At 41.7% G+C, this 24,872-nt stretch overlaps 1 protein-coding gene across 4 annotated transcripts in view; it reads right to left on the bottom strand.

Annotated features, from left to right (window-relative positions):
• The window catches only part of ADGRD1 (adhesion G protein-coupled receptor D1), a 500,100-nt gene that overhangs the window by 140,883 nt on the left and 334,345 nt on the right, over window positions 1-24,872 (bottom strand). For all 4 annotated transcript variants that reach the window (XM_066603414.1, XM_066603418.1, XM_066603416.1 and 1 more), the window contains 2 exons: window positions 12,284-12,387; window positions 1,540-1,651 (listed from right to left, as the gene is read on the bottom strand). In XM_066603414.1, coding sequence (XP_066459511.1) covers window positions 1,540-1,651; window positions 12,284-12,387 — 216 coding nt within the window. The remainder of the gene's footprint in view (window positions 1-1,539; window positions 1,652-12,283; window positions 12,388-24,872) is intronic.

The raw sequence follows: 24,872 nt of genomic DNA, 5'->3' as shown, positions 1-24,872 counted from the left end.
ATGGCTCTTTATATACCATTTTTATTGATAATGGTGAAGTTCCGATTCAGTTCAAACTAATTTAGACCACATTGAACTTTTTGCTAAAATTCGTCAAACTAGCTGAACCAACTTTTCAAAAGTTTGCTCAACACTGTCTTGTAGTTAAATCTTTTGCTATCATGTATCTTAATGTTGTCAAGTTCAGTTTTATATGGTTAAGTTACAGTTCAAATTCACACATTTGTACATTTGTCCATAATAGATTGCTGTCTTAATCTGGTTGCAAACCAACTAATTTCATAATTGTTTACATTGACTGTCAGATATCATAAATATGATAATGAAATAGCTAATGATGTCATAGTACGATGGTAGCTACTTACAGGTGGTACTAGATAGTTTTTGCCAGTTATTGAGCAGAGATATTTTGCAACACATTCCCAACATTCACAGAAAATGGCCGTTACTTACTGAGTAAGGAGTGCATATAGATGCATCCTCCTCTCACCATGCAGGTGGCTGACTACCAAATGGAGGAGCCAATAACACCAGAATGGTCTGGCACCTTGTATCCACTATGTGTGGGAGTGTACGCCAAGCACCCACCCCTCTCATTATCAAGAGGCAGTGTGAGTGGGTGTTATTATCGTTGTCCCGCACGGGTGTTATTGGCTCCTCCATTTGGTAGTCAGCTACCTGCATGGTGAGAGGAGGATGCATCTATATGCACTCCTCAGTCAGTAAGTAACGGCCATTTTCTGTGATTGTTTTTAATTCTTGATTTCCCCTTCTGTGATACATTCCCAACATTAACCTAAAGTCTGTCTACCAGCTGCATCAGGATCTATGCAAGGTACATTAGGAGAGAGCACAACACTGTACAAGCATGCAAGGAGTATTAAAGAGTATATTAAAGTGTAACTATACTTTTGGCTAACTTTTCAAAAAGTGCATGGGGAATTTTTTGACCGTTATATGATTTGCATCATGCACTTTTAGTCATTTTTCCCTGCTACAGACTCTATTTCTAATTGTCAGTTTTCCCTGAACTCAGTTGCAAAAGTGGGTGGAGACTAGCTGCTATGATGTCTCCCATACACTGCACACAGAGAAGAGTAGATCAGGTTCCCTTTTCTCTATATCACATCCTCAGAAATAGCAGCAGCATGGAGTACATTATACAACAAGACTGAGCAGTGTAACTGTGACTCTCACTATAGTGAGAGGTGAGATAAAGCACTAGTTGCAGCAACATCTGTGCGTCTCTCTGTATTCTTTCAGCAGCTCCCTTCTCCTCTCCCCTCCCTTCTTCATAAACATCCATGGATTGTAGCGATAACCTAAGTGCAGATACCCCTGTGTATAAATGTAATCAGTACATTCAGAGTGAGCGATCAGTGCAGAAGGCAAGGGGGTAGGAGAAGTGGAATTTACTTAGAGAATGAGTCACAAAGTTTCTTATTTTCTCTTATACTCTTGATTTATGAAAAAATATTTAAAAGTTTACAAATTCCTCAAATGATTACATTTTATCTTTAGTTCTAAATATTCACTCACCGTTCCAGGCACAAAGCGAAAGCTGATAAGGAGCAGGATCTGTGCAACCAATATTGCGAATGAGAGGTTAGCGTGAATATGATATCGCTGATTTCGGATTGTGCTCACTGAGCTATTAAATAAAACACAAAGAATACCTGAGTCAGTACTAAAGCACAACATCCTAGAGATTTGCATGAGCTAAAAGCTTCTGGCTTCTAAAAAAAAAAATGAAACAAAATAATCTAAATGCAATTGTGAAATGGAGAGAGACAATGCATTGATTACACTTCCACTCTTCTCCCTAACTCCTTGGAGACAGCCAATAAGAAATCACTGTACAAGCAAGAAGAACATTCAGTATCTAGATGAAAAATGCTTTAAGATCACATTTGTATCTCTTATCTTAATTGCTCATTATTGTTTAGTCTTTATCTGTTAACCGTCTTGACTGAAAGCTCGGTACGCTTTTCTGACAACAATAAAATGACTTTGTTTTAAGCGAACCCAAAAAGGAGGAAAACAGAAAACAAGAATATGGTAGATTTTATGGAGTTTATCTAATAGATGTATACTGCCATTGATTCTTTTTATAAAGATCTATCTAGAAGGCATCTCACACAGCTAACCAGAACCTTCCTCTATGTTGACAAGACAGTGCCAGTTTGTCTGATAACCCATGTTTTAAAGCGACCCTCCAGGCCTGGAGAAACAAAGAAGGCCATGCTGGTTCACTGACTACCTGACACACACTGTGCATAGTATGCAGCACTAGGCTAAGACACTACATGCTGATCTGACTGGTCATCACTGCTCGTGTGGACAGCAGTGGTCAATCAAAGCATGTAGTGTCTTAGACTCATGATGCATACTATGCACAGTGTGTGTCAGGTAGTCAGAAAAGCAGCATGGTCATCTTTGTCTCTCCAGGCCTGGAGGATAATTTTAAGGCCACTTAAAAGATTGGACCTTGATTAACAGTTTAGTTCCCGTTAAGTGCTAGTAGAGAAAAACAGTTTTCTTCTCCAAGAGAGCTATTTTACATTTTGTTATTCATAAAATGCAATAGTAACTACATAAATAATATAGTAGATGAGCTACCAACTAAATGGTCTAGTTCTATGCTAACAAAATATCTCTACATGGAAAGTCAGATTATCAAGGATAAGGTAAAGGTAAAGTCCCCTGGTGCAAGCACCAAGTCATGACTGACTCCTCGGGTGATGTCTCATTGTGACATTTTCTTGGTAGATGTTTTTGCAGGGTGGTTTGCCATTGCCTTCCCCAAAGAGAACCAATCAATTCTTCTGACATGTCTATTTTAATAAATACTTGCATTCACCATGAGGGCTCCTGCACACTTGCATTTTTCTTGCACGTTTTTTTCACGCGATATCGCTGCGTTTTTTTCATGCGGTTGTCAATGGGACTTTCTAATGTTAAAAACGCATCGCACAGAAATTGCAAAGCACCAACTTGCAATGCGTTTTTAACATTAGAAAGTCCCATTGACAATCGCATGAAAAAAACGCAGCGATATCGCGTGAAAAAAAACGCGCAACAAAAACGCAAGTGTGCAGGAGCCCTAAAATAGCAATTCTGCGGCATATTTTCTTAGAACTCCGCACTGAACCTTTCCTTGGTTATTCCTCTTGTAAATGTATAAATAAATTAACAGTAGAGTATTGTCTTTTGCCTTCCCTTCGCACAGTCTGGTATTATCCATTCTGTTCTAACAGTGTGACCGTATTGCTATTTTAATGTACTAATTTGCATTAGTTACCAAGTTATAACAAGTACAAAATGTGTCTAGCAAAAATGAGCAGGCTTCACTATGCTGTTTCTGTATCTCCTATAGAAGTCAATGGGAGTTGTGCAAACAGCGTAGAACAGTGAGCTGCACAGTTTCCGTAGGAAATGGAAACAGCTTAGTACACAGTGTTACACTCTTTGTGTATATCCCATTGACTTCTATGGGAGTTACTGGAACATCACAACTCAGCCATGCTTGGCTGTTTTTGTACTCTTGGCCAACCAGCAACTTCGTACATAGCGGCATTCCTATTGCAGTGAAGTTTTACCAAGATTGGAGCACCCCTTTACGTAAACATCAGTAGGTATATAAATATATTTGTTCAGGAATGTTGGCATGGCAACCAGAAGGGAAATATCAATTGCTTACAATGGTTGCATTCACAGGACTGTAAAACAATGGAAATAGAAATCTTTTCTCTCTTTTATATTTCCAAGATACAGTTAGCAGCTATCCATAGGTGCTGAGACCCCCACTGATCGCAAGAACAGGGGTCCTGCTTCCCCAATCCTGCTCACTTCAGGCTTGCTGCACCCCCTGCAGTGAGATGGAAATTGAATGTAGCTATGGTCATGCATGCACAGGGCCGCTCCATTCATTTTCAATGGGACTGCTGGAGATAGTAAAGTATAAGCACTTGGTTATTTCCGTCAGCCGCATTGAAGTGAATGGAGCAGCAGCATCTCTAATCATTCTGATGTCACTGTGGGTGGGAGAAGCATTACCATAGTGACGAGAAGTATCAGCTGTGAGACCCCCACGGGTCAAACTTATCCAGTAGTATCCTATGGATAGGTGATCAAAGCCCATCTTGGGAATACCCTTTTATACATAGTAAGAAAAATTTAAAGGCCCATTTACATGCAACAATTATCGCTGAAAATTCATTCAAATTACCAAATTTGAGCAATAATAGTTACATGTAAACACGGGCATCGGGGACATGTTTAGTTTGTATGATTTTAAAGTAAACTTAAAATCCATCGTTCAGCTACTGCAGATAAAGTAGTTTGCTTTATCTGTCAGTAGACCGCAGGCCGTTTTCTCCGCGGGGAGACGGCAGTTAACATTGTATTCTGACGGCATCCACGACAAGAACAATGCCGCTGTACGCACAGCTGGGTATGTGATTAATCACATTCTGGGCTCTGCAAATAGCTAGTGGAATCCCTTTTACATGCAAATGAAGATGATAAAGTGTTAATTGCTATCACTGGCTATTAACACTTTATGCAAAAAGATTGCTAAAACGTTCAATTTTTCAATTCTTTGAAAGAGTATCTTTGCGTGTAAATGGGCCTAAAATAACAGAGCTCCTTTATGTATATGTGTGTAGATCTGACTGGAGGAATACAGGAGCATTAATTATCCAGCTTTATAGAAGCATTCGAATTTTTAGCTTGACTAGAAAAGGCTAAAATGCATGACGATTCTGTAATCAGGCCACAACCTGTCAAATCTCCTTAGTAAGAACAGATGGTTTATGTGCAGTAATCAATTCACATGCTGCTTATTTATGACAATGCCAATGTGAAAGTTATACAAATCCATGCTCCACAGGAGTGCCAATATTACAATGCCGAGACCACGAGTTTACAACTATCCATATGGAACCATTTACAATATACAATATTAAGTGGACTCCGCAGCACCACACTGCCAGGATTATTAACCATCCACTGAAATAGTCTGTCCCTTGTCCGGAAGGCAACACAAATCCAGTACGTCTGCCAATAGTGACAAGCCTCAGGAAAAGCGTTTCAATGTCACTTATGAACAAGTTACCTTTTACATCAATGCGGATTTGTAAGCTATTAGATTCAATGAAACTGCCTTTTCTTTAAGTGTTAACATTTCTACCGCCTCCAGTGACAATCTAATGAAACGATTCCACCCTGGCAATGCATAGCTATGGTGCAGATGGTATTCATAAACAATTCATCGACACTTCCAAAAGTCCGATGGGTCAAAACCCTCTGCTAAATGTGTTAAATGTCCATGGATTACTCTAAAATGCTGTTTTTCTTGCCTCAACAGTTTCCATTTTTTCACTTTGCACAATGTACTGATTCACTGAGGTCTGTCTGCATGGGGAATATTAAAACTGAGATCTTCCTTCAGCTGTCTCCAAAGAACAATTCTCCTTCTGTCTCATTCTAGCACGTTAAAATCATTGTATATAAATTGTACATTTAATGGTGATATACGGCTGCTCGTAAACTTCTTTTTTTTTAATGCTTTGTCTACTTTCTTCGCCAGTATCCAAAATATTACGAGGAATTAATAGTCATTTAGAGAGATGTAGGTTCTAATAACATCACCAACTATTAATTATGGAAGGCAGACTGTTTAACTCTTAAAAGTGCAGGTTCACTTTAAAAAGGACTTTAAATAGCTGTTAAATCGAACAGTAAAGACCTTTGTCATAAACACAAATGATCTTCTGAGCTTCGTGCACTGGAGTGTATGCCTGATCAGAGATGAAAGACAGAAGCAGTCTGGCAATGGCCAAGAATAAGTACACTATCAATCTTCATTTATTTCCAGCTTTGCTGTTTGATAAGTTAATACTAAAGTAAACCAACAGCCTATAAATGCAACTAATTAGAGATGGCAAATGCAGAGTGTAATAGCCTGGCCAATAAAATAAAATCTAGTTCTAAAATGAGTCTCATTCTCTTAACAAATAGATAATACCATATGGACACCCCAAGAATGTTAATAAAATACAATTTCATGTTTAGGGAAGCGAAAACAAAGCTTGAGTGTTTCATGTTGTGCCTAATGGTCTGGGTTGTAAAATTATTTTTAAAGATTTTTGCCGCAATCCTGTCCATTAGTGGCTTTGCTAATATCTAATGGGATAATTAAAGCGCTCTACAGTAGGCTATCTGAATACTAAAATGGCATGAACAGTAATTGGAGCGTCTCTACCACTAAGGAAGCACAAACATTTCAACCTATGGTGACGGATGCTGTTCCATAAATATTGGATGTATAAAGCTCAGATATAGAAAACAACATATTCTAAGGTTTTTCTAGACAAAATTAATCAAAGGAGAAGTCCAAGATGATTAAAAATCTCGCAGAAAGCAGGGAATGTCATAAAATAACAAAATACGTTTTACTGGTTTGGCTAATGACTTACCGCTCTAAGGCTCCACACGGTCTCTCTAAGGGTGGCTTTACAATGGCGAGAAAATCACACAATTTCCCAGCGCTGCGAGGATGCAATAAATCGCAATATCATGAAGCCAATGGCTTCAAATGGCTCCATGCACATGTGCGATGTTTTAACACTTGCGATGCAGCGTTAAAACAAAATTGCGGCATGTCCATTCTTTTTGTGATCTCACCCATTAATTTCAATGGGGCCATCGGCAGCAGTGCCAGCCCCATTGAAAGAATGGGAGATGCTCGTGGTCCTCTGCCACTTTCCGTGGATATTCAAGGGGAGTGAGGGGGGCTTGAAATATAAGCCCCCCACCCCAAAAATAATAAATAATACACGACTGTTGAAAAAAAATACTAATACATCACCTGGGAAGCGCTGTCATCTCCGGTGCGTCTTCTTTCAGGTGCCGGCACTCTTCTTCTCCTTGACATCCGTCTGGGGATTTAAAAATTGCTGCCCCCTGAAAGCGCTGCCTTTGATTGGCTAAACACTGTGGCCAATCAGAGGCAGTGCATAGCTGTCATTCATTATATGAGCTCTGCCTCTGATTGGCCACAGTGCTCAGCCAATCAGAGGCAGCGCTTTCAGGGGGCAGGGATTTTTAAATCCCCAGCCAGAAGACAAAGAGAAGAAGAGTTGTGGCACCTGCAAGAAGACATGCTGGAGATGGGCGCTTCCCAGGTGAGGTATTAGTATTTTTTTTCAACAGTCCCCCCCCCCCCCCCGAAAATCCTCAACATAGACAGTCCCCTGCCATTGCTGTCACAGCAGTGGCAGAGGACCGCGACCATCTCTGCCGCTGGCTTCATTGAAATGAGTGAGAGAAGATTACTATGTCCTGCCGCAGCTGTGACAGCCACGGCAGGAGATTCCATAAGCCCTGCAGGGATGGGAGACTGTTTCCCTGCGGAAATACCTCACATCCAAGGCTTCAAGAAGGATTGTGAGAGCGATATCGGGACGTCAATCACATCCTGATATCGCTCTCGCCAGTGTGCGGGAGCCCTTAAAAGGGTTGTTCCAAGTTATAAAATTGTCCCCTATTATAGTGTATGGGATCATTTTATGATCAATGGTGGTCCAACTGCTGGGGCCCCCACTGATCCTGAGAATGGTGTCAGTTGGTCTCTGAGTGAATGCAGCGGAAGTCTCACAGGCGCACTGCTGCTCCATTCACTCCAATATAAGCGCCCCAAATTACAAAAGTGCTTGAACTTGGTAATCTCCAGATTAAGAAACAAGTTAGCCGGTATTTTTTGTATAGTTGACTATGCAAGTATACCTTGTCACAACATTTTTAATGTCATGCAGGGATTATGTTGCAACTTCCTGCTCATGGCCATTACAGCCATACACAGTCCATTGATTGCCTGCTGTGATCACATGCAGATAATTGTGAAAAACCATCACTTTAGAATAGTAATAGAAATTGATGGGAGCACAGGAATAGCAGGGGATTTTCCAGGGTATGTTCCCCTGCACAGAAAATCCACAGCATTTATAGTACATGCCATGTAGATGAGATTTTAATGAATGTCATCCGCATGCTGCGGAAAAAATCTGCATGGAATCCGCAGTGGAATTGATTTGTGGTGTGGATTTTAACTTTGCAACATAAGAATTGTTTGCTGTGGATTTTACTCTTTGCTGTTGAAAGACTGAAAGCTGCAACAAAAAAATTGTACTATTTGATACAAATTTGTGCCACTGTGGATTTTCAGCAGAATCGCTGCAGGCTTTCCACTGCAGAAGATCAGCAGTAATTCAGTCCTGTAAGAACATACCCCAAGGGTGGATTCAGACAAGCGTGGGCGAATGGAGTGTAGTTGCACCTTAACAAGGGGAATTTTTTCCCCTTCGTTGACTTTTCAAACTCCGCACCAGAGCGCAGGAGTTTGAAAAAGACAGCAGGAAGATAGGTGTGCCGCTCGATACTGAATACATTGTGCGGGAAAGATAGGGCAGGTCCTATCTTTTCGCAGCCGTACAATTAACGGGCCAAAATCCTGATAGTAAAAGCGAAACCACTGAAATCCGTGGTTTCATTTTGTTCCATTATGTGGCTACATAAGGGGAGAAAACAGCGTTCATCAGAATCCGCCCTAAGGGTGGATTCACAAGTAGCATAAAAACCCGCCACAAACAAATATGCCGCAAAGTCTGCATTTCTTACGTGCAGATTTTAATGTGGATTTGGGTCCAGGCTTGCCATGTGAATGGTGCAGAATTGCTGTGGATTCCTTTCTTTGCAATGCAAAAGCTGTAATCTGAAGCCAATAAGCGGCAACATTAGCAGGTAAGTCATGCAGATTGTTAGTCTAATTTGTTTGCGATGGATTTTTATGTCATGTGTGAATCCACCCTAATAGTTAGTTTGCCATTTAATGACATCTCCTGCTTTCTGCTAGATTTCTTAAAGTCCTGTTAATCCTTTTAATCAATAATGCACTCCTTGTCTTTTCAGCAGAATTCCATTAGTACATATAAGCCTAAGCTAATACTCAAAGCCAAGCAAATGAGTGATGGAATAATCCTCCGCAGCACCACCTATTGGAATGGTAGCTTCCCTATGAGTCAATGTTAAACCTTTTAACAGGCCTTGCAAGATGTCTATGATATAAGCCAAACCGGAATATTATTGCACATACAGACGTTTTGGGGTTATTGCCTCTCAGCTGTATGTACATAGATATTCCTTTTTGGCTTGTATCCCTAGTCAAGGCCTGTTAAAAGGTTGGATATTGTTGACTCATAGGGTAGAGCTGTGGAAAATAATTCCATTACTCACTAGCATGGAAATATAAGACTCCCTACACCCTCAAGGTGTTCCCCACAAGGAGAAACATTACCCCTCTCATGGACTCTAGTACAGCAAATAGACTTTGTAGTGCATTTTGGAGTAAAGGATGGCGCTTCCATGTTGAGTACATCTCATAGTATTAGTTATTTATGCACTCATTTGTTGTGTTGATTGATTTGTGGCATAGAATTCTGTCTTATGATGGCATAAAATGCATAATGATGTTTTTTCTGCCACTGGACTGGATTTCTACAGCAAGCCAAACATAATCTGTGAAGTAACAGTAGTATTTGATCTATGGTCTACATGCGGTCTACTAATATCATGACGTATTGCGTAAACAGCAACATCCTGACCTAGTAAAGGAAGTGGCTTCTAAGAGAGCAAGTACAAATTATGGAGTTGCTAAGCGTTAAATTGATTAATGTAGCGTATTAGTGTGGGTTTACTGAGATTTTTTGCTAATCTAACATGGAAAGGTTTAGCATAAAAGATAGGAAAATTGTGGTTCCGATTTGGAGAAATTGCACAAGGCCCTTGTGAGGCCTTAGTCAGACGGGCGTTTTTTCGCGCGATTTGTGGATCGCATGACAGATGCGCATCCGCAAATCGCGTGACCAGTGCCCGAAAATCGCCCGAAAATCTGCTCCTAGCCGCGTTTCATTAGAAACGGGCCGGAGCTGTCCAGCGCATTGCATTCAATGGAGCGGCAATACAGCCCGCTCCATTGAAAGCAATGCGCTGCGGGCGAGTGTGGGATGAATTGTCAGGAAGGGCTTAAATATATAAGCCTTTCCCTGCAATTCATCCAGAAAAGTGTTAAAATAAAGAATATATATATATACTCACCTGCTCCCGGCAGCTGGAGTTCCGCGCGGCCGGCCTGCAGTGGGTGTGAAGGGGGTGTGAGTCAGACCTGCCCCCTGATTGGCTCAGCGCTGAGCCAATCAGGGGACAGGTCTGACTCACACCCCCTTCACACCCACTGCAGTACGGCCGCACGGAACTCCGGCTGCCGGGAGCAGGTGAGTATGTATATATTTTTTATTTTAACACTTTTCTGGATGAATTGCAGGGAAGGGCTTATATATTTAAGCCCTTCCCGACAATTCATCCCCGCGCACGCCGGCAGCCCATTGCTTTCAATGGAGGCGGCTGTATTGCCGGCTCCATTGAATTCAATGGGCAAACATCGTTCTTCTCTGCCACAGCTGTTACAGCTGTGGCAGAGAAGAATGATTTGTCTTCTATATGTTCTCAATGGGGTCGGCGCTGCTGCCGGCGGCCCCACTGAGCGCATATAGAGAAGAGAACAGGAATTGCAGATCGCAGATAGGTGCGATCTGCGATTTCTGTTCTATAATTTATCGGACGAGCGCATAAAAAGCGCTCATGTGTCCGATACCATTGCAAAACAATGGTTTTATAAAATCGCCGGACGCATGCGCAAATCGCGGCAAAAAACGCCCGTCTGACTAAGGCTTGACTATCATGATGTTTCAAATTAAATTATGTTATGATCACGTGGTCTCTCTCCCCATAGATAAGCATTGCAACTGCATTTTTTCAATAACTTAAATGAGTTATCCAAAAGTCTAAAGTTATTCCCTATCCCCAAGATAGGAAATGCCTTTATGACCAGTGAAGGTCTCACTGCTGAGACCCCCACCAATCCTGAGAACAGGGGTCCCATGTCCCCCTCTTCTCGTCACCGCAGGGATGCATCTCCCATCCAACGTGATGAGACACTGAATAAAGCAATGGCCAAGCATGTGTAGCTGTCGCTCTATGCACTTAATTGGGGCTGATGGAAACTGCTGAGTTTCCCAATGGCAGTGAATAGAGCGGCACCATACAGTGCAGTCATCACGCCATTCTTGTCCTCCTCACTGTGGGGGCTGCAATAATCTTGCAGTGAAGGACATAGGGCCCCCGTTCTCGGGGGAGTCTCACCACTGAGACCCCCACTGATCATAAAGTGCTCCCCTATACTGTTCATTGGGGATATCTTTAGATTTTAGGATAATCCTTTTAAACCTTAAATTGACATTCAAAGCCAAACCGAGTCTTTGCATAGAGCGGAGCGCCCATCTCACTCCAGATTTCCACTTGTGGGGTTCCTATCAATCACAGAGTCATCTAGCAGCTTACTCTTGCAGAATGCTGGTATATGGAGATCTCGAACATGGTTGCCATAATCCACCCAGGAACCTGTCTAAGGAATTATTCACTGCTTTTGCTGCATGCCGGTAGTGAGTCATTCCTTAGACAGGTACCCAGGAGGGTCTCGCTAATCACTGTTCTGGCCTGCTATATGCAGGCAAGCTACAGTAACGGGCTGCTACAACTGTGCCCCCAATTGAGTGGAGGCCATGTAGATAAGACTTTGGAGGTGAGTTAGGTAACTTTGTTCCTGGTAAAAGCAAGATTGTCATTGTCCTTATGCCAGGATTTTATGTCCATCTAGGCTATTTGACAATCTGACACTTGTCAGGTTGCATAAATTCACATTGGATTCATACACTTTTACTGAATACATTCCTCTGTAATTGGCAAGTAGAGTACATGAGCAGATCTTGCTTTTTTGACCTATACTGATTTGAAGGCCCTTCAGCCACTAGAATAGATTTAAAATGTTGTCTTTGCTGCAAATGTTCTATCGCTCTAAAGCAATTGGGCTGAGATAATAAACGGCAGCTCCAGAACATGCGATGAAAGTAAATGGAAAACTCCTCTGATCAGGAAATTAAAGCAATTTGAGCAAAATCACCCAGCTGTTACAAATATATAGGCAAAATCCAATTAAAGGGTTGATGTGAATTAATGGTATTTATGATTGAGAGAATTCTAATGTTATTGTGCAGTGCTAGTCTGATATGTGAACACACATAAATCTCAGATGGTCTTTAACCAGTAATATTTGCCCAGCAGGGAATGAAGGAAAAAAAGAAATAATAAAATATGAAAAATTACTTACGAAAGTATAGCAAATGTGACCAGTGTAATTGCCAGGCAGAAAATAGACAGAGAACAACCAATGTAACTGATGGAAGACAGCGCCACCTTGTGGGAATTGGAGAGCTGTGCAAGAGAAGAGGAGAAAATACTCATTAATTTTAGTTTCGTTTAATTTGGATTTCTGACAAGTTTATCAGTTTAACCTTAACACTGCAATCAGTGCTAATTGTCTTCCTAAGCATACATTATTACAGATGTGCAATCAAAGAAAATCTTTCTATGCACAAGGCGACTAGTCATTTTATGTATAATATTGCACATAGAGCAGCTAAAAGCCAGGCAGTAATCCCCCCCCCCCCCCCCCCACCACCACCACCATCCCCCCACACACACTTTCTCACCATAAAATATACTTCCAGCAAAGACATGAGGTGTATTATTGGATTTATACATCACAACTATAAATTCAACATCTTTCAATGTGATTTATTTGGATTCCCAAATATTTGCAAAAATTCATGAAATGCCTACGCCTGTGGGCAGTTATTTGCCTATGGCTCACTGAACACGATCATTACGCCAACAAAGTCCTGGGGTTAAATGCACTTCATTTAAGGGTCCTTTACTTATGGCTGTTTTACAGGTCTGCACACAATTTAAGTTCTACAAAGCTGTAATACCACATCTGTAGAAAGTCTATGAGGCATTACTGTGCCTCCATGAACTTCTGAATTTATATGGAGCAAACGGAGATTTTTTTCTGTTGATGTTCCATTACATGCCATATTATGAAGATATTTTCTCCTAAAAACATTTTTTTAAACATGAAAATATCTCCATAATATAAAGAGGTACCATACAACAGCACATTCTCTGTGGATAGAGCCCTGTGTGACACTAAGTTTTAAGGCAGCAGAAATGCAATCCTAAGCTCTTGCTCATGACCTGAAGGTTGTGAGTTCAATCCCTGCCTGGTTCAGGTAGCCAGCTCAAGGTTGACTCAGCCTTCCATCCTTTTGAGGTCAGTAGAATAAGTACCCAGCTAAGTGGGGGGGGGGGGGTGATAAATAAATTATCTGAAAGGACTGCAGAATATGTTGGTGCTATACAAATAACAAGATTTATTTATTTTAATTTAGTCTAGACCTGTAAGGATGCTCTATACTACTGTATAGGCTCCATGTACTGTATACAGATGTAACTGGGTGTGTAAGCCTTAGGGTGGACACTGTAGTGCAGTACACAGGAGGGCCTGTAGAGGGCCAGAGACAGGTCTTCTATTGCGAGCGTTAACCAGGGGGTGGAGCAGGAACGAGATAAAAGGACACTTCCTACCAAGGAGAGACAGAGTGAGAACCAGCGCAGCCGAGTGAGGTGCTGCCGGCTGGTAGCCTGAAAAGGCAAAAGGTTGACAGGGTGACGCCCCTAACCTAAAACACCCACATAAGGGTGCTTATGTGGACTTTTATTTGATGAAGGAATGCATATTGGGACTCTGTTTCCTTTATTTGTTATGCTGTGAATAAATGCTGGCAGGCGCCAGTCCTAAAGAGAAATCGCGTTTCGTGAAGTAATTTTTCACGTGTGGGGGTCATTCCGGTCAAGAAGTCAACGATCCCGCAGGCAAGAGTACCCCCCTTGCCACAACACATACTAGCGATATTTTTTCTTGCAATGCGAGAGCAATGAATATGAAACCAATGATTTTCAATGGTTTCATACTCATTTGCGATTTTTAGTCTCAAGCCTCCCAGTGCAGAGAAAAAAATCTGCGATATCGCTCAGTGTTTTCATTGGGGCCGGCGGCAGCAGTGCCAGTCCATTGAAAAGATAGGGAGTACATTGCTGACTTCTGCCATAGCTGTGACAGCTATTGCAGAGGATTCCTTCATCCCAGCGGGATCGCGGGGATAAAGGAATCCTCCGCCACAGCTGTCACAGCTGTGGCATAAGTCCGTGATGCTATCCCACTGCTGCCACCCTATTGAAAGCAGTGGGTTGCAGCAAAACCCCGCAGCAATGATTTTTGGGGAAGGCCTTGAAATATAAGCCCGTCGTCTTCTGTCTTCTGGAGTCCGGGAATTGAAATATCCCTGCCCCCAGAAAGCACTGGTCTCATTGGCTGAGTTCTCAGCCAATCACAGGCGTTTTTTAGCCATTCATAGAATTGATGAATGGCTGAGTGTGGCCTGCGTTTGGCTGAGCGCTGTGACCAATCATAGGCAGCACTCAGCTGTCATTCAATGGCTGAGTGCTGCCTGTGATTGGCTGAGCGCTCAGCCAATGAGACTAGCGCTTTCTGGGGGGTATTTTTTAATCCCCGGCCTCTAGAGCACATAAGAAGACTGCCGTGTCAGAGATAAGAGCCAGATGGCTCTTCTAGGCGAGTATAATTTTTTTTTTTTACTTTTACAGCTAGGCATGATTTTCGGGGAGGGGGTTATATTTCAAGCCTTTCCCCAAAAATCATCGCTGCGGGGGTTGTCTGTAACCCACTGCTTTCAATGGGGCAGCAGCAGTGCCAACCCAATTGAAAGCAATGGGATAGCATCACGGACTTCTGCCACAGTTGTCACAGCTGTGGCAGAAGTCCGCAATGTACTCCTTATGTTTTCAATGGGGCTAGCGCTGCTGCAACGGTCCCATTGCAAACACTGAGTGATATCGCAGAGTTCTCTCTGTGCTGCGAGGCACTCGCTCTCGCATCACAAGAGAATATATCGCTAGTGGATATGCACCCTTAACCCTTTCCAAGCCAATTTTTTTTTTCAGCCATTCTCCCCAGCTCCAAATAAATTGGAGCTGGTGAGAATGGATGAGAAAAAATACATTTCCCTGCACCCTCCTGAACTGACAGAGTTCAGGAGGGTGCAGGTGCTCACTGCACCGTGGGGGGGCCCGCTTACCTGTCCGGCGTCTTCCGCATTCTCCCTTCTGCCTCCCGGCTCGGCGATCATTTGACCGCTGGGGTCAGGTGGCACCCAGCAGTCACATGATCGCCAAGCCAGGAGACAGAAGGGAGAATGCGGAAGACGCCGGACAGGTAAGCAGGCCCCCCCACGGTGCAGGCTCCCAGCTCGGCGTTCATGTGACCGCTGGGGGTCCGGTGACACCGGCGGTCACACGATTGCTGGCCGGAATCTCCGTGCATTACATAGCGCTAATTGAGCGCTATGTAATGTGTAAAGGAGAAGGCAGAAAGGGTTAAAAACCCTTTCTGCCTTCTCCTCGGGGGTCCTCAATGACGACCAGAGTCAGGAGTGTATCTGCACCCGATGTGTCTGATGATCGGGTGCAGATGCACTCCTGCACTGCAGTGTCGGGCCTGTCCCGACATCGGAGCTGTGGAGGGAAATTATGATGTCGGGGCAGGCCCGACATTGGATTGGAAAGGGTTAAAGAGGTTCTCTAAGATTTTTACTGATAATAACCTATCCTCAAGATAAGTCATCTATAGTTGACTGGTAGAGGTCCGCTGCATGGGGTCCCTGCTGATCAGCTGGTGTCTGGTCCCGCTATCAGTGTGGACAGCATTGGAAATAGCACTGTCAATATTGCAGCACCTGTTTTGGTACTGCAGGAACAGCTTCCTTTGAATTCAGTGCACTGCAATATACACAGTGCTATCTGCTTCCAGCGCTGTCCGAACTGAGAGTGGATGTGGAGATCAGTTGATCGGCAGGGATCCCGAGCAGTAGATCTCTGCCAATTAATTAATGAGCTGTCCTGAGGATATCAATAGTTAAAGGCCCAGAGAACCCAATGGGAAAATCTGCATTTCTGTCCAAGAAAACTTGAAATCACAAATATCAATAGTTGTTAATCAGGAATTGGGATATAACGACTAAAGGGAACCTGTCAGCTCAAACATGTTGTCCAAACTGCAGGCCTCATGTTATAGAGCAGAAGGAGCTGAGCAAGGTGATCCATAGTGTTGTGGAAAAGATTCAGCATTACTTGTGTATCATTCATCTATATCTCATTCTGAGATTACAGGTCCTGTGGGCGGTCCTATCAGTGATTGACAGTAGAGATGAGCGAGCATACTCGTTTGAGCTTGATGCTCGTTCGAGTATTAGGGTGCTCGAGATGCTCGTTACTCGAGACGAGCACCACGCGGTACTCGTCTCGATTAAACGAGCACTGACCATTGAATTCAATGGAGCCGGCAATACAGCCGGCTCCATTGAAAGCAATGGCCTGCCAGCGAGCGCAGGATGAATTGTCGGGAAGGGCTTAAATATATAAGCCCTTCCCTGCAATTAAATATATAAGCCCTTCCCTGCAATTCATCCAGAAATGTGTAAAAAATATATATATATCCCGGCAGAACGATGTTAGTCCATTGAATTCAATGGAGCCGGCAATACAGCCGGCTCCATTAAAAGCAATGGGCTGACGGCGATCGCGGGATGCATTGTTGGGAAGGGGTTAAATATATAAGCCCTTCCCTGCAATTCATCCAGAAATGTGTAAAAAATATATATATATATACTCACCTGGTCCCGGCAGACAGAGTTCAGCACGGCCAGCGGCAGTCCTCCTGAACTGCTCTGAACAGCTGTGAGTAGTATTCAGCAGCCGGGGATTTAAAATCCCCGCCTGCTGAATGAGCTGCCTCTAATTGGTCACAGCCTGACCAATCAGAGGCAGATTCCACTCACACACCCATTCATGAATTTATGAATGGGTGTGTGACTGCTGCCTCTGATTGGCTCAGCGGGACACAATAGTGGGACCTGGGAACTTGAGATGCAGCCCAACATGTAGCCCCTCGCCTGCCCTATCTGTTGCTGTGTCGTTCCCATCACTTTCTTGAATTGCCCAGATTTTCACAAATGAAAACCTTAGCGAGCATTGGCGATATACAAAAATGCTCGGGTCGCCCATTGACTTCAATGGGGTTCGTTACTCGAAACGAACTCTCGAGCATCACTGAAAGTTCGACTCGAGTAACGAGCACCCGAGCATTTTGGTGCTCGCTCATCTCTAATTGACAGCTATTTCTGTATGCACAGATAGGACCGCCCACTGGACCTCTAAGTTAAGAATGAGCAGAGATGTAAATGAATAAAATACAAGCTTTACTGAATCTTTCCCCATAAAACTTTATATCAATCTTCTCAGCTCCTCATGCTCTATAACATGTTGCTGTTGAATGAACTTCATGTTCAATGTAACAGGATCCTTCTAACTATGATTATAAGATTAGTAGACCTTTAAAGATTCGCTTCTCTGCTGATTCTCCAAAATAAGCACATTCACTGCAAATCTTTAACCTGGTGGTGACATTTTATAATCTCTTATGTGAAAAGAGACTTTGAAAAACCAACATATAGGATATAATGTGCAAAAGGATTTGGAAGGCCATCCCCAGGTGACATTTATGCCATTCTACAGATAAGCAACAGGAAACCAACAAATATCTAGGCTCTCTATATCCGAGATAAATGTTGCCTCGGAGGTCACACAGTGATAAAACAGCAGACTCTTAACGTCCACAAATCTTCTAAGGGAAGGCAACAATTTGGAATTATTTAATAATTTATGTACAAATCAATCTAGCGCTTACAGCTATACAGTGAGCTATATTGATCTAGTAGAGCTATGTTTGTACATTGCAGAGAGAGAACATTTTATTGGCAGTTTAGAGTCAGTTTCCAATGGGGAAGTCCATTGTTCCTCAATAAGTTAGAGATAATACTTGCAGGTTCCTTTAGTCTATGAACTACAATAAGATACCGTAGAAGCTCTTACACTGCATCGCTATCTGCCTCTGGACTGATGGATTAAGTTCATACGAGCTTTTATAGTTATACTTTCATAACAAAACGGTCCACTCATCGTGCAGCATTTCAATATAATGAATGCATGGCGCAAGTATAGGAAAGCACAAAATATTTCTGATGAGCAGAGGCATTCATTATTTTTCTCCATTATTTATGTAACATCCACAATCATCAACAATTTGCACTCATATTAGCTGCTTTACGCAGAATGGCACACAGTATATTTTTCCTATTTCAGACGTATGTACATACATACACTATGGGTTATTTCATAGGACATGTATAAGCCCCTCAGTATGTTTGTGAAGTGTGGGAAAACAGATTAACCAAAGCAAAAAGGGGTTATTCCACCAAAAACATCAATCCACCTATTTGTAAATGTATGATTTATGGGGGTCTGACTGATGAGAATAGCACGCCAAAGTTCTTTTAGTGAATGGAGCAGTACTGCACATGCAAGATCCCCGCTCCATTTGCTGTCTATGTAGATATTTCCCTCAGGCCCATAGACGTAAACAGAGAAGTGGACATACATGCATACCACTATTCCATTCATGAGAGTAACTCACTGTACACCATTCTCATGATCCCTGGAGGTCCCAAGCTATTGGACTCCCAGTATATCATTCATTAATCATCTATTCTATGGATAGGTGATGAATGCTTTTTGGTGGAATATCTTCTTTAACCCCTTGAGTGGCAGGTTTCCTACCACCCTGTCGTGCCCACCAGGGCAGGTTTTTTTAAATGGTCTAATCATTGAATTTCAACTAGTTTTGCAGTTGCGTCTCAAGAGCCATAACTTTTTCATTTTTCCATTGACATGGCCATGTGAGGGCTTGTTTTTTGCGGGACAAGTTGTGATTTTTTAAACAGGGGGGAGGAAAAAAAGAAATGGGGAAAAAAGAAAAAAAGGGGCCATGTCATTAAGGGGTTAAATAATGTATTAACTCCCTTCTCTAGGTCATTACGACACATGGATACCACATGTGTGATTGTATTTTTGATTTTTTACAAAGTAAAGGGAGACAAGTGTTTTTTTTATTTTTTTAATAATTTTGTTACTTTTTTTTTTTTTTAATTTTTTTTTTTGTCCCTTTAGGGGACTTCCACAGGGACCCATCAGGACCCCTGATCACATTCCGGGGGTCCGATGGTGACAGCCCTTTACATGCTGCAGTGACAACCCTTTACATGCTGCAGTCACATAGACTGCAGCATGTAAAGGGTTAACACAGCAGAGATCGGAGGTTTTCTCTGATCTCTGCTGTAAGAGCTGGTGCCTAGATGTCCTCTGACAGCCAAGCACCAAGCTCTCCCTGCCACAGAGACCATCGGCTTGCTTCTGACAAGCCGATGGTCTCTATGGCAACTTGTAAACAAAGCAGGACATTGCCGACATGTCTGCAATATCTTCTGCTGGTTTTTCAAAGCCCTTGCACTGCTCTCTGTAGGACTGTGCAGGCAGAGCACACTGTCACAGCTTGTGGCATTGTGCTCTGCAGCTCCCATAGTGATACATAGCCCGGAAATCTTCCGGGCTATGTCACTATGAGCAGTGGAGCTCGTCCCCGGAAATTTTCCGGGCGTGCCACTCAAGGGGTTAAAGCACAGGCATTGCATACAAGCTCTATGCAACTGTTGCTGTAGTAGGTTTTGAACCCCGAAACCAATACCACAGAGTTAATCTGAGATGGTATCATCATAATGGAAATGAAGGAGCTGTACAGCTCAAACAATCCTATTTTAGCACGAGGGCTCCTAGAGGTATGACCAGAAATCCCTGGGCCCTAATTCAAAATCTATTTAATCAGCGAAACTGATGTTTTGTTATGTGGTAGAGGGACCCTCAAGCCTGGTTATGACCGCTATCTCTGCACACCCCATAGCTACACCCCTGGGGCACCCAAATTAAAATGAAAGCTTTTTCCCATGAGCAGACGCTATTTGGCTGTTTTGTGTTACAGTAAAAATCATTATTATTAGCAGCACATCTCCCTATGTAAATGGGAGATGTGCTGCCAACAGTGATGCAACTGAATCGAGAAGGAATGAACAATCCTAGTCTAGCATATTAATAGTCCTGTGTAAAGACCCGCTAGACAAATGCCAATCTAGTTGATCTGCGCCCGTCAAACTGCTGTTTGAGCTATGTAAAAGTGCCCCTAATCTCAGGAAGACCCACTAATGAGCCATTCTCTGATATGGCTGGGGATTCTGCTTTGTTGGTGAATCCCCCAAGGACTGGGCATTACAGGGCATCCACTGAAATTGTTGACTAGATGCCAGAGGTCCTCCAGAGCACTTGATGGAGTTGATGCTACCTCTAATAGCTCAATATGCTCTAACAGGGTTTATGAAAAGGTGATGTTTAATATAGGCAATTTCTGAAGGTAATTTGTGCCTTTTCTTATGGAAAAACTACAGAACAGCAGGATATCCTAGGGTGAGATCACGCCTCAACATCTAATTACAATCTACTTTGTGAAGCATTGCCTTACAACAACAAAAAACAGTAAAAGTTAAGGGTGATTACTGTTGTATTTTGCAAAATATACCAAAATCTTGTTCCCTGACATACTGTGAATATTAATATCGCCTCCATAATATCTCTCTGTTTATATACATTTGTTGATTCAGAACAGCTTTTTGAAGATCAATCTATTCTACAAATAAATGCAAGATTAATTATTAACAGTAAGACTAAAAAACAAGGCTTTTATATTTCTCTTCCTGCTCTCGCAGACAAATGCGCTTCTTTTCAAGACTGGTAACTTATTTCACTGCGCAACAGATCTCTTTGAGCTATTTTATTATTCATGTAAATTCTTTCAAAGGGCTTTGTAAGCATTGTTCTTATTTGCATGAGAAATGGCACCGCACACGTGAAAAGACACCAGAGGAAAGCTTGACAGCGTACCTGCCACACATACAGTACATGCTTCACAAAGAAACAAGGGGGAGAATGGAAATCTATAAGCTAAAGGTTCACATGCAAATTCTTCATAAACTTTTTGTCTAAAGGAGCCTTGACTGACACCAAGAAGTGTCAAACCTTGATTGACTGCAAGTAAAGAAGAGTACAGCACAATCAAACAACTGCAGTACAAGCTATATATATAAAGAGGGAAAAATCCCTTTTAATATGACTGTTTGCCTCGTATGACACAATGCATATTTATTCTTCATTCAATGTTCATTCCAGTGCAGAACTCTTTGTATGAGTACTTCTGCAAAAAAGTAGCAACACGATTTCTAGTTGATATATTTGATATCTTGCAAGCGCTGGTTCAAAGGACCCCTACCGATGATGTAGGGTATGTCCTGTCCATAGAACTGTCCGTATGGAGGAGTTTCCAAAACTACAACCCCCATTCTGTAGGAGTAGTTACCCTAAACCTTTAAAGTTAAAGTGAAGAAATGCCGAACATCAGAAGCTCTATGAGCTGCAGGAGTTCGGAAGTGATGCCTAGTGTGCAGATGTCTGAAGCTGTCTGAGCTATAGATGTCAGCATGTCTTATCTTCGAAAGCTCCAAGAGTCTCAGGTGCTCTTCCAGCCAATTACCTGGGAGTGTAGAAGAAGTTAATAGTTCAGCACTTGCCAGGGCAGTGTGATTGTCACTCATGGGGCAATGTGAAGTGCAATCATAGAGAAATATAACTTTATCAGGGCAATGGGATTGTTATGGGAAAGGATAGGGAAAAAGTAGAAAGGGAACAAAACTACCTACATATTCACTATTGTTAATAAGCATTTCTTCCCCACATACCGTAAAATCACTAATACAGTAGTGGGACATAAATCACTTCATTTCTTTATAGATTTGTCCTTTAGTCATGAAGGAAAGCCAAGTAACAAGTTCAACCTCCCTAGGAGATGCAGTGACCATAGAATTGTGGAACTTGTAACAACTTTAGCTTTTTTCCCCTGTTTACAAGTAAATACTTTTTACTTTAGCAAACATAAAATGTAATAAGTAGTCCAATCTTTTAATTGCAATATATTAAATAACTGTTTCTAATTATATGTTCTGAACTTGCAGCCCGTAGCCATCATCATAATGTGAATGTGATATCTCCAGGCAGCGTTATAGAGTCTGCCCATTAAAAATTCATACTGTGCTTTTCACTCATTTTTCCACTCACTACCCTACATCTCCTTATTAAATGAAAAGATGTGAAAAAGACCATTGTATGAATGTTTTAATATCTTTTCAATGTTTCTCTATAATCAACATCTGGCACATAGAGCAATGAGAGAACAGTATTTTCTTATTAGCCATTTGTATTGCTTGTATCCATGCTGGCGCTCTGCAATATAGTGCAGAGAAAATAGGTTTAGACTGTTAAACCCATTGTCAGTCTCTAGATGTAAGCTTTCAGGTCATAGAGTATGAACTATAAATACAGCTTACTAGAAGCCAAACTCCATAGCAGACCCTGCACATAGTTGGGGCTAATGTAGTAAGATATAAGAATCAATGGTTGTTTTGTCAAGTCCTCGGATTCAAGTAAATGTTGTAGATATGTTGGAGATTTTAGGTATATTCACACCCGCATAAGACTTTCAGTTACAATTCTGTTCCCTTTTTGAAGCAGAAAAACAAAATTAAAACTAAAATACAAATTTCTGTTTCTTCCCCATTGCTTTTAGTTCCTAGTTTGCGTCCATTCCCTTAAGTTTTTTTTTTAATTTAACTTTTTTTTTAATGGACAAAAAGTTGAGTTTACGGTAAACCAAGTCATCATGAACCGCCATTCATGTTTATAAATGACCAGGCATACATTTTTGGCAAAATTTACTCCAGAAAAGTATGCCTGATAAATTTTACATAAATCTGTCAGTCCAAAGAAGACACACAGCTTTCCAATAGGCCAAGCCCACTCTTGAAAAGAGTGGTGTGACCAGCGCAGAAAGCTGAAAAGTCGCAGAATTTTGCAACTTTTCTACACCAGATTAAGCCTTCTTAGATGTCCCCCATTGATTATAGTTAAACCCAGCCCATAATTATAAACATTTTTAGCATTCACACTAATTAAAACAGTTTCCATCCCAGATAATTCCAAGACTAATGTTAGAATAGCACCATCTGCTGTTTTTATTCCTTGTCCACCTCAGTAATTGTGCCACCTGCTCAGGCTTGTTACCCTCATTGCACTACTGGATATGTGAAGGGATTTATGGTGTGGTGAGCAGCTTCCACTGCAGTTGCTGTGTCTTCTCTGATGTCAGAAGAGATGCTGAGCAATTAATAAAGTGTTTCTAGAGAGAAGCAAGACTGAGTAGGTGTGACCACCTTGGAACATTTATTGAGGTGAATGAACCAAATGGTCTTCAATAGAAACAGCAGGCCCTTGAATTTCTGGGGATAGAAACATTTTTTTTAATAAGTGTAAATGCAAAAAATGTTTAGAATTATGGGCTGGATTTAGCTATAATTAATAAACTATATTCAAAGACATTATCTCATGAAAACAAGCCTTGTCCATATACATGATTAGGGCATATGATCATCATAAAGTGGGAGTCCCCTTCATGGAATGGGCTTCTGGTTTGGTTGACTGAGCTCATTGAATGGCCAGCATGTAACACTATATTCTTTCTTGCAGGGGAAATGTCCACCGTCCAGTAGCATGACCCTCAGCTGAACGCTGGAAGGGCTATCTTTAGAAAAGGGATTGTCTTCATGAGATAATCCCTTTAGGCTATCAGGATGTATTGGAGGGAGGGTGGAATGTGGAGTCCCGAAAGAAACCCCACACAAACAGATCCAGTACTTATACTGTTTAGTATATTAATGGAGGGTCACCAAATATGATCCTAACTTTATAACTAGCTAACCAGGTAACTAGCCAATTTGCTCTGCATGCTAAAAATATTAGCAACCCCAGTGTAAAAGGTGTCATTTTAGGACACAAATGGAATATTCACATAAACACATTTTCTCTGCTTCTTTACGGTGTGGACCTTGGAGGTTCATCAGCATTCTGCATCTACTAATGTGTACTGCATTGCTAGAATATTATACAACAAATATAATGCCATTGTTCGCTTTTCTCTGTAATGACCGATTTAACTATTTCACCGTGGATGATGTCCTTTCTTTGTCTCAACTCTTCCTCTTTCTTTTAGTTATGAAAAGAATTAATAATTTTGCACTAATTAATGTAAAAAGGCAATCATTTCTTTCAATAGCGGTGTGTGGGTTTGAGCATTTAGATAAAAGTTGCTATAAAATGCTGTATGCCCTTCATGCTACCTCTGCTCTTTACGTCAGTGCTTATAATGTTCTATGTAAGCAGCAGTAATTAGTGCTGACATACTCTAGTAGATGGGGGCTGCGGAGGAGAGTGCCCAATTCACGGAGCGTTTTACTTTAGAACGCTTACAAGAGCTGTACACAAAATGTTCTTCTTTACCTGTTACAAAGTCCCCAGAGCATAAAGAGATTTCAAGTTTTAGATTACAGGCGAGACCTGTAATTATATAGCTGCAGGAGTATAGTAAGTGAACTCTCCTGAATCACCTGGATTACTAATGAAATGTGGTCTGATTGTAATTGTGATTTAGATGACAAACACAATGTAACTAAACTCTTAACACAAAAACATTTGTACTGTTCATATCTTTTATTGAGCGCATACAGCAAACCTTCACAGTATAGACTGCAAAAGTAAGTGAACTCCTGCATTAAAGGGCTCATATTACCGTCTGTCCTTCTCTCTTCTTGTTCAGTCACCAATCTATCTGTTACTTGCGCCCCTTTTCATCCCACCAACATGCCAGTGGCAATCCTTAGACTTCCCAATACACACTA

This window comes from Eleutherodactylus coqui, chromosome 5, assembly GCF_035609145.1.
Source record: "Eleutherodactylus coqui strain aEleCoq1 chromosome 5, aEleCoq1.hap1, whole genome shotgun sequence".
NCBI classification, from domain to species: domain Eukaryota; kingdom Metazoa; phylum Chordata; class Amphibia; order Anura; family Eleutherodactylidae; genus Eleutherodactylus; species Eleutherodactylus coqui.
Note: the sequence above shows the minus strand (reverse complement) of the source record. Positions and strands in the feature narration are given on the sequence as shown.